The sequence below is a fragment of the Heteronotia binoei genome, chromosome 2 (assembly GCF_032191835.1).
Source record: "Heteronotia binoei isolate CCM8104 ecotype False Entrance Well chromosome 2, APGP_CSIRO_Hbin_v1, whole genome shotgun sequence".
In the NCBI taxonomy this organism is placed as follows: domain Eukaryota; kingdom Metazoa; phylum Chordata; class Lepidosauria; order Squamata; family Gekkonidae; genus Heteronotia; species Heteronotia binoei.
Genome location: NC_083224.1, coordinates 41,973,288 through 41,988,348, shown reverse-complemented (window position 1 = coordinate 41,988,348; position 15,061 = coordinate 41,973,288). Strand labels below are relative to the sequence as shown.

Sequence of the window (15,061 nt, the reverse complement as noted above, 5' to 3'; positions counted from 1 at the left end):
ACTTGAGTCCTACTTTGTTCTACTGCTTCAGATCAACAAGGCTGCCCACCTGGATTTAACCACTACATGTACTTTAAATTGGAGGGGGGGGAAGGGACAGAATCTGTAATTAAAAGCCTCTACCATGCCCCAGTATTGTTAAGGCAACCTAAAGTGCTGTCATAGGAACAATTACAAGAACTGCGATAGAAACTGCAATCAGGACCAAAAGTCCAAAAGCAAGTATAGCACAGTCTCTTTACTAGGACCGACTGAGCACAAGCTTTTAAGCTCATGAGAACTTGTTATCATGCTCTTTATCAATAAACAAATAAAGAAGGGTGGGATATTGTGTCTGATGGAAAGCCCAAGTCTGCAATTGTCATGGGACCTAACTGCACAGGAAGTTGTCACAGGCTGGGTCTATACACGAGGCTGAATCCTGTATAAAATCTGCATTGACAAAATAAATTTCCATCAGTTGGCACAGGCTGGTACCATCTGCTACCTCGCACTAAAACCCCAAGTTCTTCATGGAAATGTTGCTCCAGGGGTCCCCTGGCATGGAAGGGGGTGTCAGGGGCCTGCTGCAGGAGAGAGGAATCAGCAAAAATCATGACCTTGTGCCTACCTTCCATCAGTGGACATTTCCTGCTAGATGGAATGCTATGGTGGAGTGGTGAAATGATAGAATAGACTCTTCTGCCTCAGACTTCAGGTGAAATATGCCACCTTCAAATGCTCTCACGTTTCTTCAACCCCCAACAAACCTCTCCCTGTCAATACATCAAGGAAATCTGCCTGTTTCCCTGCCTGGCCTGAATGTGGGAACTGCTACTGCCAGAGGCAGTAAACCTCTGAATCCCCATGCCAGGAGGCAACATCAGGGGAAGGCCTTGGTCTCTATGTCATATTGTTGGCTCGCCAGAGGAACTGGTTGGCCACTGTGTTTGACAAGATGCTGGACCAGATGGACCACTGGTCTAATCTAGCAGGGCTTTAATGTACTCCCCTCTCCTTCCCACTGGTTTTCTATTTCCCAGGAATTTTGCCGCCCAGGGAGAATTTTAAAATGTGGTTCTCCACCTGCAGCCTGACATGGTACATTCCACTCTATTGTTTCTGCATTCTGCCACTCCATTTCTGCTGCATGGGGAAACCAGGACACAGTCTTCGTTGCCTCCACACTTTGGGAGCATTTTCTACGAATAAGCCCCTATCTGTGAGCCAACTGGAAGGGACTCAAGTCTGTCTTGGAAACAGACTGACTGAGAAACAAGACACCAAGAATTACTGAAATGGTGCTTTTGACTGTCCGACTAACTTGAAGAACTGACATAAAACAAAGCATGGATAAGGGAAAAAAGGCATTCCTGAGGGGGGCTGTGGACAAAATCAAAGTGAGACTTATTGTCTTGTGATGAGAACGAGAGGGAGAACCAGTCTTTAAACACAATGGCAAGATGAAAAGGTTGCAATCCAGAAATGGGATTTTTATGCTACCAGGAAGGATGCAGGAAGTGTTCTCTAGAAATTGGGGACAGATATCAATCTTGAAAGGAAATGTAATGCTCTGGATTGAGGGGAGCATTTTAATGAAACAAGGCCATCTGGCTCTCCAATAGAGAAGCACAGAATACTATACATGGAGCAGCAAAAACAAGGAAATAACCTCCCCTCAGCGCTGTTGCCACACAGAAAAATGACTCAGGGAGGCAAAGTAGGAGCCCTTCTTCCCTCAACAGCAATGTTCCAAGTCTGGTTGGGCTCTACTTTAAGTGTAGCTGAGCGGAACCCAGGCCCAACTTGGTAACAACCCAAACATGTAGTTTGGTCCATAGTCTGTTATGAAGAGGTAACAACCCAAACATGTCGTTTGGTCCACAGTCTGCTATGAAGCCAATGACAGGTTCATTTTCAGAAGGGAGTACAGCTGGAGGGGGCCAGCAAGAAAGTGTTGTTGGGTTAGAATTCAAGGGGATGTCACGTAGACCAGACAAATAAAACAGGAGGGAAGAAAAGGAGAGGGGAAGAAAGGAAATGTCTGAGAGGACAGATTTTCTTGACAAAGCATTTTCTTGGGGAAATTTATTTCATAAGAAGGAAAGAAGCCACATTGCTCTCCAAGGTTTGTTCTTGTTTCTTCTCTCAAAGGCAATAAAGAAGAGTTGGTTTTCATACCCCACTTTTCTCTACCTTAAAATCTCCTTCTCCACGTCTCCTCACAACAAGCACCCTCCTTATAAGGGAGGTGGGGCTGAGAGAGTTCTGAGAGAACTGTGACTGGCCCAAGGTCACCCAGAAGACTTCATGTGAAGGAGTGGGGAAACCAAACCCAGATCTTCAGATTGGAGTCCACCACTCTTAACCACACCACCATGCTGGTTCAATGTTTGCAAATGTTCTTGGTGGGAGCATGAGGTGGGAATTATCATCAGGGGCTTCAACAGGGACATCTGGGCTATCTTCAAATGATCATTCTTAGTGGTTCCCCACAAGAAGCTGTAACAGGATAAGCAGAAAAAGGGCAGAAAACAGAGACACAGGAAGGCTGGTGATGACATGTGGGCATTTCTTCTCAGGAAAGACGGGAGAGTTCTTCTTGAGTAACAGGAAAAGTATTACCATTTTTCGACAGAAGTCCTACATGACAACTGCCCAACAGTGATTACAGGCAAAAAGTCACCAGGGGAAGCCCTTCAACAGAAATGCAGAGATGAGGTCAGCTTCCCCTGTTGAGCCTGCAAAGAAGAGGCTGACAAGAAAAGCTCTAGTGGTTTATTCAGACCCGTCTAGTCCAGTATTTCTGATTCCTGCAGCAGGCAACCAAATGTCTCCCAAAGACCTACAAGCAGGGCAGGAAAATCAACCTGTGGCTAGCCTGCCCCTTGTCTCACCCTTTGGGTGAAGAAGTACCGTACTTCCTTTTATCCATTTTAACCTGACTGTTCTTGTATTGTGAGAAAGGGAGAAAAGTACTTCTTTCTCTACTTTCTCCATCCCATGCATAATCTTGTAAACCTCTATCATGTCACCCCGCAGTCGGCGTTTCTCCAAGCTAAACAGCCCCAAGCGTTTTAACCTTTCTTCATAGGGAAAGTGTTCCAATCCTTTAATCATTCTACTTGCCCTTTTCTGCACTTTTCCCAATGCTATAATATCCTTTTTGAGGTGCGGTAACCAGAATGTACACAGTATTCCAAATGAGACTGCACAATCGATTTATACAGGGGCATTATGATACTGGCTGATTTGTTTTCAATTCCCTTCCTAATAATTCCCAGAATGGTGTTGGCCTTTCTTATTGCAATCGCACACTGTCTTGACATTTTCAGTGAATTATCTACCATGACCCCAAGATCTCTCTCTTGGTCAGTCTCTGCCAGTTCACAACCTATCAGCTTGTATTTGTAGCTGGGATTCTTGGCCCCGATGTGCATTACTTTGCACTTGGCCACAATGAACCTCATCTGGCACCTTGACGCCCACTCGCCCAGCCTCAACAGATCCCTTTGGAGTGCCTCACAATCCTCTCTGGTTCTCACCACCCTGAATAATTTAGTGTCATCTGCAAACCTGGCCACTTCACTGCTTACTCCCAACTCCAGATCATGAATGAACAAGTTAAAGAGCATGGGACCCAGTACCGAGCCCTGCAGCACCCCACTGCTTACCGTCCTCCACTGTGAAGACTGCCAATTTATACACACTCTGCTTCCTATTAATTAGCCAGTTTTTGATCCACAAGAGGACCTGTCCTTTTACTCCATGACTCTCAAGCTTTCTAAGGAGCCTTTGATGAGGAACTTTATCAAAAGCTTTCTGGAAGTCAAGGTAAACAACATCTATTGGGTCCCCTTTGTCCACATGTTTGTTCACCCCCTCAAAGAAATGTAACAGGTCAGTGAGGCAAGATCTTCCCTTACAGAACCCATGCTGAGTATTCCTCAATAACTTGTGTTCATCAATGTGCCTACTCATTCTGTCCTTGATAATGCTTTCTACTGACTTTCCCAGTATTGAAGTCAGACTGACTGGCCTGTAATTTCCCGGATCTCCTCTGGAACCCTTTTTAAAGATGGGGGTGACATTTGCTACCTTCCAGTCAAAGATATACTGCTTCTGAACATGGAAGCACACGGCTTTTGTAAAGAAGCAGGGAAACAAGATGGACTTTTAAAAGTTCCTGTGGTGGGCTGAGTCTCTTGAATGAGGGGTTGGGACGGGGGAAGGAGGAAGCTGGTTATTGGGGGTATTGCTAGCTGGGGGGGGGGGGAGGTTACCTTGAGGGGCAGGCTGAAGAGGATAGGCAGCAGGACCAGCGGGGAACAGAGCAGCACCAAGAAGCTGCGGATACTCCACACTTTCTTCACTAAGGCTCCCAGCGCTGCCATCACCCGAGACTGGCACCCGGAGGAGGAACCGGCAGGAGAATTCGGCCGCAGCGCCAGGACTGCGGTTTTATCCCGAGGGAGGGAGGAGGGCGAAGGAGGCCGGGCTCTTGCCTCAAGGCGGCGGCACGGGACCCCTCGCCCGCCAGCCCGCGCCCCCCTCCCCCCCTTCAGTTTGGCAGAAGGCGCGTCTTTCCTCCAACCCGGTTGACCGTCAGTCCCACCCTGCGGAGGGGAGTAAAGGGAGAAGCTGCAGGCGGGCGGGAGCGAGGGAGGGGACGAGGCACGCCACGCGCCAAGAGGAGCGGCACGACTTGGGGCAGGCGGTGGCGAAGCACGAGGTGCGCTGTGTTTACAAGAAAGGGAAGTAGCGTAGTCAAGAAAAGTGCCGGGCGGTCTTCCGTAGAAAACGGCGACTGGGTTGGCTGACGAGAGCCAATAAGGATTGTGAAAGCCACGCACGATAGAATCCAAAAGCGCAATAACGCCTTTTCATTGAGACAAGTTGAATAACCCGGAGCAGGGTGCAGGCGTGAGAGGAGGGCCGAGGCGGCTTATAGGAAGAGCAGGTGCTGCGCTTGCTAAAAGTTCCGGGGTTCAAGCCCCAGCACCTGCGGGCAGGAGGAGACCCCCGGGGGGGGGGGCTTTGCCTGAAAACGTTATTTTCAGTCACAGACTTGAGTCACCTGACCTTTTAAGACCGGTGGACTGATTCTGCCCAAGACATCTGCAAAGTACTGGCGGGCTTGCACGTTGTCTTGTGTTATTTGGTTGTCCCTTTTGGTTTTGGATTTTCTTTAGGTCACCTTTGCGGTTTGAAAAACCTCTTTCCACACAATAGACTGACGGGAAGAAGCAGCAACTTAGAGAATGGTGAGATATTTTTCCAGGAAGACAGACAGTATAAACCAGACCTGCATGGATTCGCAAGGTGGAGTGTTTTTTTTTTGTTTTTTTACAAGAACCCCGCCCTTCCAATCCATCATCAGATCAAAGAGTACTTACTGCACAGCTTTGTGGTTCCATCTTTATTTTTAAAAAAAATATTCATAATTTAGTAAACTGCTTTGACTTAGTTATGTGTGTAGAAAAGTGGTAATATATATATTTTTTAAAAAAAAATTAAATATTGAAAACATGGGTCTTCCTGAGTTTGCATGATTTTTTACATGAGATCCCATAAAATACACTATTAAACCATATCCATGTCCAGGAACTGAACTATTAAAAAAAATAACAATTTCTAATGCTTTGTGGCATCACAATGCAGAAAACTTGATCCAAGGCATGGGTTCCTCACAATGTTCACAGAAAATCCCCTGGAAGGTTTGCATGGAGCCTAAACTGTACTGGCATGCACAGTCCAGAACACTGGAAAAGCAGATGTGTATACATACCGGTGACTGGATAGTCATACTAGGGCAAGGCAGATTTATCCCCATTTATTCCCCCCTTTCTCCCCAGTAAGAAACCAAAGTGGTTTTGGGGGGGCATAGCTCAGTGGTAGAGCAACTGCTTAGCACACAGGAGGTGCTAGGTTCAATCCCCAGTATCTCCAGTTAAAAGGACCACGTAGCAGGTGATGTGAAAAATCTCAGCCAGAAACTCTGGAAAGCTACTACTGATCTGAGTAGACAACATTGACCACGATGGACCAAGGGTCTGATTCACTATACAGCAGCATCATGTGTTCATGTGAGGTTTACTGCCTCTGAACATGGAGGTTCCCTTCAGTCACCATAGCTAGTAACCAAGAATTGACCTCTCCTCCATAAATCCATCTAATCCCCCTGTAAAGCCTTTTATGCTGACATACTGGTAAGGGGCAAGTGTTCCCTGCTGTAGGCACACTCACCTCTCCCAGCCTATACTTTGCATCTTAGAATATTTGAAATTGGTTTCAGCAATGACTTGCATGTGTGAATTAACAGGCAAACATTGTAGCAGGCATTGAGGGTTTTCCAGTGAAGTTTGTGAGTTCACAGAGTGCACAGTGCAGTTCACACCAATCTTTAAGATCCCGAAAATCAATTCACTTTGCCAGAGAAAACAATACCATATGTGGCAAAACATGTCTGCTCTGCCCTGCAAGCCTTCCTAGGGGTTCCCAACTCCCTGGAGGAGCTTTTCTTACCTTCTTGGGTAGCCTAGCACTACCACTTGCCCTTTTGTAAGGAATTGCCCACTAGGAGGGGCAGGATTCCCAGCTTTCCTTCCACATTCAGACAGCACCTGGTCATTGCGGGACAGATTAATGCCTTGGGCACCCTTGGAGGAGTAGCCACTTGCCTGCCTGCCCCTGCTGCTTTCTTCAGATGGCATATTCAAGGCGGTGGAGGTCTAAATGGTACAGAAAGCTGTTCCCAGCATCAAAATTGTATATTTATTGAAAAGAAAATGTTTAGAAGCATATTTTTAGCAAAGCACCAGATTTGAGAAAGAGATAGAAAGGAAAATGGTAAAAAAAATCTGCAAATTCTCTTTCCCTCTATCTATACATGCCCTATCAGCTGTTAAACTACAGGACAGCCTCTTTAGCTTAGCTGTTCTAGTTCTCTACAGAGTTACCATTACCTCAGAGCTTGCTTCAAATGTCCCAGGTAACCACATGGTCAATGGCCACCTGCTTGTAGACCAGAGCTCAGAGTTCTCAATGCAGCATCTATTCCTCTTGTGCAGAGATTTTATCATCTCTTGATTTCCCCCTCCCACTTGACTGATCAGCCCAGGTCAGAGAAGTATCTCCTCCAGGCCCTTCCTGGACAGTATCCCCCAGACCATTCTAGCCTAAAGTCCTTCAAACTCTGTTCCCTGCCTGGACAAGAGGGGAGGGCTTGACCCTCTCCATTGTCGCTAGCTAAATCTATTTGTGTATATATACGGGTAAGCTGGAAAGCCATTGCACCGACTCCACCCCTGCCCACACACACACCTGTTCCCAGCCAAGAGTTGGGGCAACTTGTTAAAACACAAAAGGGAGTTTGGTTTGTTCCCAACCTCCCAGTAGAGAAAAGGGCATTTCTTCACATATTTCATCTGTAAACTGATGTGTGGATTCTGCGGATACAGACCAAGGGCTACTTCTCATCTTAAGGCTGCCCAAGGGAAACAGTTGCATAATGCATCCAGTTTGGTTTGCCTTCTTTCCAATTCAGACATCTGGTAGCTTGACTATGCATGTTTGCTATCAAAAAACAAAACACCACCCACCTGTGACAATTTAGCCAGAATTCTGTGTTAAGAAAAACTATTCTGCAACCTATATTCTGTAGTGACATAGCCAAGATTGTTGAGGCTTATTATCCTGCAGAGATAGCATGGAGTAGTTTCTGCATGCCCTAGAACAGCGGTCCCCAACCTTTTTGGCATCAGGGACCAATTTTGTGGAAGACAATTTTTCCACGGACGTGGTGGAGGGGCAATGTTTTTGGGATGATACAATTGTGCACTTTATTTCAATTAGTTTGGTGTGGTGGTTAAGTGTGCGGACTCTTGTCTGGGAGAACCGGGTTTGATTCCCCACTCCTCCACTTACAGCTGCTGGAATGGCCTTGGGTCAGCCATAGCTCTTGCAGAACTGTCCTTGAAAGGACAGCTTCTGGGAGAGCTCTCTTTGGTCCCACCCACCTCACAGGGTATCTGTTTTGGGGGAGGAAGGTGAAGGAGATTGTGAGCCGCTCTGAGTCTCTGAAATTCGGAGTGGAGGGCAGGATATAAATCCAATGTCGTTGTCTTATTAGTAGTATTATTACTACATAAATATATAATGAAATAATTATACAGCCCACTGCCTGGTTGCTAACAGGCTACAGACCGGTACCAGTCCATGGCCTAAGGGTTGGGGACCCCTGCCCTAGAAGATCCTGGAAAAGATTGCAAAAAAAAAAAGCTGTAGGCCTTTTTTAAAAAAGCTTACATTTCATATGCTTTTTCAACGTGTAGCTTAGTTTAATTTCTGATGTTGTTCCTATTCCACATTCTCTTACTAGGACAAATTAATCACATGCTGGGTGGAGTAGCTCAGAATATTTTGTCATTGCTCAAAAGACTGTCTTTAAAGAAAAGCTCAGTGATTCCTGAAGTCAAGGAGTAAGAGATATTGTGTAAACGGCAGTTATAAATCCAACATTCTTCACTATATACTGCCATATATTATAAAGAACAATATTCTAACGTAATAACAATTGCACCTATTTAGGCAAGCATTCAGCTGAGTATTTGGATTTCCCTGCCGGGGACTAAGATTTAGTTGTTAGGCTGAATTGAAGATGTTTTCCTCTTTGATTTTATCATAAACTGACCAGCATATTGGGGCAGAGTGAGAGATATACAACTCCTTCTCCAGCAACTCATACTAATAGGGTTTTTTTAATGGTATTTTCCAAACAACAAAAACGATAGAAAAAGTTGAGCTCTTGGTTGACCAGAAATGAGTATCAGAAAATATGAATTGCCCCCTTGGTAAAGAGGGACATTCCGAGCCCAAAGAGTTTTGTTTGAAATGAAAGGTGAGATTCTCTGGATACCAGACTTTAATCCAAATTCCATCCTTGAGTGTTGCAATAGTAAAACAGCAGAACACACAGAAGTACGCTGTGCTTAAGAAGCAGTTTGCAGGCAGCTCGCAGTTTTCAGTTGCAGTCAGTTTGGTGTAGTGGTTAAGTGTGCAGACTCTTATCTGGGAGAACCAGGTTTGATTCCTCACTCCACTTGCAGCTGATGGAATGGCCTTGGGTCAGCCATAGCTTCTCACAGAATAGACTTTGAAAGGGCAGCTTCTGTGAGAGCTCTCTCAGCCACACCCTCCTCACAAGGTGTCTGTTGTGGGGGGAGAAGATAAAGTAGATTGTAAGCCTCTCTGAGACTCTGATTCAGAGAGAAGGGTGCGGTATAAATCTATAGTCATCATCTTCTCGGGTACTGCAAAGGATTTTGCAAAGGATTTTGAGCATGTCTGGCATGCTGGATCAATAAGATCGACACCTGCATTTTAAAGCTAGGCTAGCACTAGGTTCTTAGCCCAAACAGCCTCAGGAGGCAAGTATGAATGGCAAACCACACAGGCTCTTAAAGACTGCAGGCAATGCCCCCTTCAGTTCTAGTATAGCACATCTTGGGGGTGCCAGATTCAGGCAGTCCCATGTTGAAAGAACAAAAACCAGCCTCTCCATGGAATGACTCCTGTCAACCCTATGAGCAAAGAGATGACTGTAAGGAGATGAGAACCTCATGCATGTGTATTGGAGGTTTAAAAAATTCCACCATGAGTGTTGCCGAGTGCACAGGTCGGTTCAAAGAGCATCTCATTCGTAATCATCCTGCTGCTTCAAAAATGGATGTTCGTATTATTGCTCCAAATGCAAGGGCCTCTTTTAAGAAGTTAACCATTAAAAAGGACCCTGATCGGTATTAACAAGAAGTATTTTAACTGGAGCATAGCAGGGGGTTGCGCAGGACACAACATCAGGAGGGTAAAGGTGATGCTTGAGATAAATCTTCCACACCAGAAGGACACTTGAGCTTTGGGAAGCTTAAGGGGGGGGAGGGGAGCCACTTGAAGAGCAGGCTTCACATAACCTGCAAACAGGACTGGATGAACATTGTACATCATATCCAGGCTAGAGGTGCTCTAGTAAATGAACATTTTGAATTGGTCTGTTTATTAACCAGGATTTTGAGAGCACAGATTCAACACCAAACCCTGCTATACAATGTTCCCTCTAAGCTGTAGAGTCTTGTGAGCAAAAATTTGTGAGCTACTGGTATTAAAGTTGTGAGCTACTGCATAATTTAGTTTGCTCTGGGGCCATTTTTACTGAGCTAAGACAAAAATGTGTGAGCTGGAGGCTAAAAAGATGTGAGCTAGCTCACACTAACTCATCTTAGAGGGAACACTGCTGCTATATACTTAATCATCAGATCTGTAAGTCTGCCAGGGAAAAGAAGCAATACTCATTTGCAGCCTTTGTTGATTTATCACCAGTATTTGACTATATATAGATGGAGACTAATAATGGTAGAAACTTGCTGAGACCATTGATTAATGTATTTAGGAACTGATCCTGTTCTCTGCTGTGAACCACTAGCAAAATATATTGGCATGTTCTTGAAGCTAGCTAAGGGGATGCTGCTTGTTCCAGCACCATTGTATCTTTTCTGGGGCAGCATCAACCACTGAGAGCCCTATTTTGGTACTGGAAGAAGTCCCTAAATGGCTCAGAAGGGCCATGCAAGACAATTTGGGGAAACAGTCAGCGTAAGTGTATAAAGCAAGCAGGGAGGAGGTGGAAGAGCATCAGTACTGAATGCAGAAGGTCCCAGTTCAACCCCTGACATCTCCAGTTGAAAGGGTCAGGTAAAAAACATCCACCTGAAACCAAGGAGACTTGCTGCCAGTCAGAGTATGAATAAACACAAGAAGCTGCCTTATACTGAATCAGAGCAGGGTCCGTCAAGGTCTGTATTGTCTACTCATACTGGTAGCAGCTCTCCAGGGTCTCAGGCAGAGGCCTTTCACATCTTCTACTACTATTTTTTTTTAGCTGGAGATGCCAGGGATTGAGCCTGAGACCTTCTGCATGCACAGCAGATGCTTCACCACTGAGCCACAGCACTCACCAGACTGTAGCAGCCTTGATGGGCCAAAGGTCTGATTCAGTATGCATGTATTCAATCCATGGACAAACCCTAGCACAGCATCCAAAAGGCATAGAGAGTCTGAATATAAACCCAGTGTGTGCCACAAACCAAGAAATGCCTTTTAGAGGAAAGTGCAGCAAAGATACCCAGTTTCAGTTTATTTGCCTGCTTAGGATCCTTCTGGAGTTAATGTCATGCAAAGCCTTTATATTCCACTTGGTGATTCATCTGGAATGACCCAAGCAATTTTCTAAACATCTAGAAAGCTGATCTGGACTCTGAACTGCAAATGTGGGCACTTGTACAATGTTAGGCCTGGTCAGAACCAGCAAAGCTTTAGGCGAAGACAGCATTGTCATGTAGTGCAGCTGAGAATCCTTGGATCCTTTCTCAGATTTGTACAGCATAGAGATGGCCCTCAGAGCCTGTAAAGTGGACATCATAGCTCTGTGGCAGCACATGGGGTCTGCCTGCACAAAGCTCTGGATTCCGTTTCCATATCTCCTGCTAAGGGTCTCCGGCAACAGAAAGATCTATCTGAAACCTTGCCAGTCAGAGTATATATTTGTTATTTACTTCATTAATACCCTGCCTGTCTCCCCAATGGAGACCCAAAGCAAATTAGATAATTCTCATCCATTTTGACCCTGTCAACAACCCTGTGAGATATGTTAGGCTGAGAGTGTGTGAGTGGCCCAAGGTCACCCAGCAAGCTTCCATGGTAGAATAGGGATCTGAACCTGGGTCTCCCAGATGCTAGGCTGACATAATAACAATAATGATGGCAATAATAACAAGTGAGCGATAATTAATGGGTCAGCCCTGACCTGGATAGCCCAAGCTAGCCTGATCTCAGATCTCAGAAACTGTCAGCCCTACTTACTACTTGGATTGGAACACCAGAGTTGCAACTCAGAGGAAAGCAACGGCAAACCACCTCAGAGCATCTCTTGCCTTGAAAATGCTACAGGGTTGGCTGCAACTTGATGGCAATTTCCACCACCAATGGTTCAATCATGCCATTAGTGATACCACTGTGCATAATAAAGACAAATGGGTTGAGTCCAGGTTCCCCACCCTATGTCCTGTTTAACAACTGCACCACATGCACAGTGCTCACCCAATTCAGATCACAACTGCAGGGCACCCAGAGGAGGATTTTAATCTAAAAAAGCAAATGCAATTTCAGGCTGTATCAGCAGAATTATAGTGTCCAGATCACATGAAGTGATGTATCACTTTACTCTGCCCTGGTTAGACTTCACCTGTGTTTAATTTTGGGTACCACAATTCAAGAAGGCTATAGACAAGCTGGAACATGTCCAGATGAAGACAACAAAGATGGAGAGGGCTCTGGAGACCTACCAGGAAAGGTTGAAGGAGCTAGGTATGTTTAGCCTGGAGAGGAGATGACTGAGGTGATATGATCACCATCTTCAAGTACTTGAAGGACGGTCATATAGAGGATGGTGCAGAGTTGTTTTCTGTTTTTCCAGAAGGTCGGACCAGAACCAATAGGTTGAAATTAAATCGAAAGAGTTTTTGGATAAAAATTAGGAAGAGCTTCTTGATAGAGCATTTCCTCAGTGGAACAAGTGTTTTCAACAGGTGGTTGGCTGTCCTTCCTTAGAGGTTTTTAAACAGATAGCCATCTGACAGCAATGCTGATTCTGTGAATTAGGCAGATCAGGAGAAGGAGGGCAGGAAGGGTTACAGCAGTGCTTAGTTCTTGTGGCCCTTTCTTACATGCCCAGGGAAATGCTGATTGCCACTTTTGGGCTTAGTCAGCAACTTTACTCCCAGCCAGTTTGGCAAGGGATTCTGGAGGTTTTTGCCATTTTCTGGGCAAGGAGCAGGGATCACTGGGGATGTGGGGGATTAGAGGTATTTGTGAAGTTCCTGCACTGTGCAGGGGGCTGGACTAGATGACCCTGGAGATCCCTTCTACCTCTGATTCTATGATTCCCTTTGCTGTTCTCCCAAGCTGCAACAATCCCAGGGGTGTAATATTTCCCCCTCTAGGGAAACACATTTGTATACATGTGTTTGCTCAACATGCCAAATAGGGGCCATCAGACAAGTTCTTATCGGGAAAATATTGCAGAGGGAAAGGCTGAAGTCCTTTCTCCATATGCGCAGCAGTTGCAATCTGAATCAGCCGCTCCACGTGCAGGAATTGAGGACATCTTGCAACTCATGTGTGACTGTTACACAGGACACAAACTGGGGACCCTGGATCCAGCCTGTGTATTCCATGTGTGAATTAGCAACTTTATTCTGTCTATGTATCCCTTTTGTTTTTTGCTAACTTTTTAAAACCAGTAGTTGCTATATCAACCTGATCTGGATAGCCTGATCTCATCAGACCTCAGAAGCTAAGCAGAATTGGTCCAAATCAGTATTTGGATGGGAGACCATCAAGGAATACCATAGTCGCTATGCAGAGGCAGGCAATGGCAAACCACCTCTGAACATCTCTTGCCTTGCAGAACCATTACAGAAGAAGAAGAGTTGGTTTTATACTCCACTCTTCACTTCTCAAAGGAGTCTCAGAGCAGCTTACAATCACCTTCCCTTCCTCTCTCCACAATAGACACCTTGTGAGGTAGGTGGGGCTGAGAAAGTCCCAAGAGAACTGTGACTGGCTCAAGGTCACTCAGGAGGCTGCTTGTGGAGGAGTGGGGAATTAAACCTGGTTCTACAGAGAAGAGTCTGCTGCTTTTAACCACTGCACCAAGCTGGCTCTAAGCTGCTTTGGGTCCTTGTTGGGGAAATAGGCAGAGTATACATTAATTTAATAACATATAAAAAATACTATAGGGATACAGTTCCAATTGAGTTTTTAAAAAGCTGGCCAAAAGTCATCAGGCAGAGCCCAGAGTAGTGGTGGCAGCAAGCTCAAGGGTATGCTCAGGAAAACATGCAGTATCCCTACTTGTGGTTGCTCTTTTACCACTGTAAACGCCTCTGCATTTGCACTGGCAATGAGTGCACAAGCCACTGCCTTCCCAAAGCAATTATTATATGCCAAAAATGTGGCACCCCAACACCCCCCACCCGCGAATCTTGCAACATGGTGCCATCTCGCTGTCAGGCAAAGCTGTTCTTTTGATTACCATAACATGAGAAAGTAGACAGCATGAAGAGAGAAGAGATTATTCCTTTTCGCAATCTAAAAAAGCAAGAAAACCCCAGCCGTGAAGCCACAGGGCAAAGAGCAGAAGATTCAGCTTCCATCTCAGACTTTATAATCAAATTGAAGAACAGATCAAAGCCGTAAAAAGAAGATTATCCACTGGATGTTCCCCTTGCCTTGTTTGTGTCAGGAGAGAACAAGGACAATCTCGGAATCAAAAGGAACTGATCTAACATTTTGGTTCCATGGCATTCTTAATATATCAACACCTGTTTCAGACACCAATTAAATCTTACAATATGTCTGGGAGACAGGGGGGAAATGATTAGGTACAAAAAAACCCCAAGTTCTCTTTTGTAGATAAATTACCCATCAAGAGAGTTGTACTGAAAAAGTGAGGTACTGAAGAAGTGAAATGGCTAATCAACATCAAATACATGACAATTAAAAAGTGAATTTGCGAAAATGGACTGTTTAAAAAAAAAAACACCTTCCCAAGACCCACTGCTGATCACATCTGGTGGGTGGAAGGGGAAGGTGTTCTCAAGCAGCTCCAGCCACCCCTCCCCCCCCCAGTGAACTGCTGAGACTGATAGAACCTAGGAGAGAAGTTGTGTGCCAATTTATATTTCAGATGTGAAGTTGTGCCTGGAATGCCATAGCCACTGCTGGGGCATCTTAATCCTAATGGATACTTGACAAATAAAGCACTCCGAGGAAGACAGAAGGAAATCCTATCAGCTGAATAAAACAGACACTTCAGTCCCTATTCATCCCACCAACCTGTGTGCTTTAACTGCCGTCAAGTCACTTCTGACTTACAGCAACCCTGTGAATTAATGACCTCCAAAACATCCTAGCATTGCTCAGGTCTTGCAAACTGAGGGCTGTGGCTTCCTTGATTGAGTCAATCCCT

At 45.3% G+C, this 15,061-nt stretch overlaps 1 protein-coding gene across 2 annotated transcripts in view; it reads right to left on the bottom strand.

Annotated features, from left to right (window-relative positions):
• SLC13A3 (solute carrier family 13 member 3) overlaps positions 1-4,418 on the bottom strand; it is a 64,781-nt gene extending 60,363 nt beyond the window's left edge. For both annotated transcript variants that reach the window (XM_060230855.1, XM_060230856.1), the window contains exon 1: positions 4,263-4,418. In XM_060230855.1, the coding sequence (XP_060086838.1) occupies positions 4,263-4,373 (111 nt within the window). In that variant the 5' untranslated portion in view covers positions 4,374-4,418. The remainder of the gene's footprint in view (positions 1-4,262) is intronic.
• Between the last annotated feature and the right edge of the window lie 10,643 nt (positions 4,419-15,061).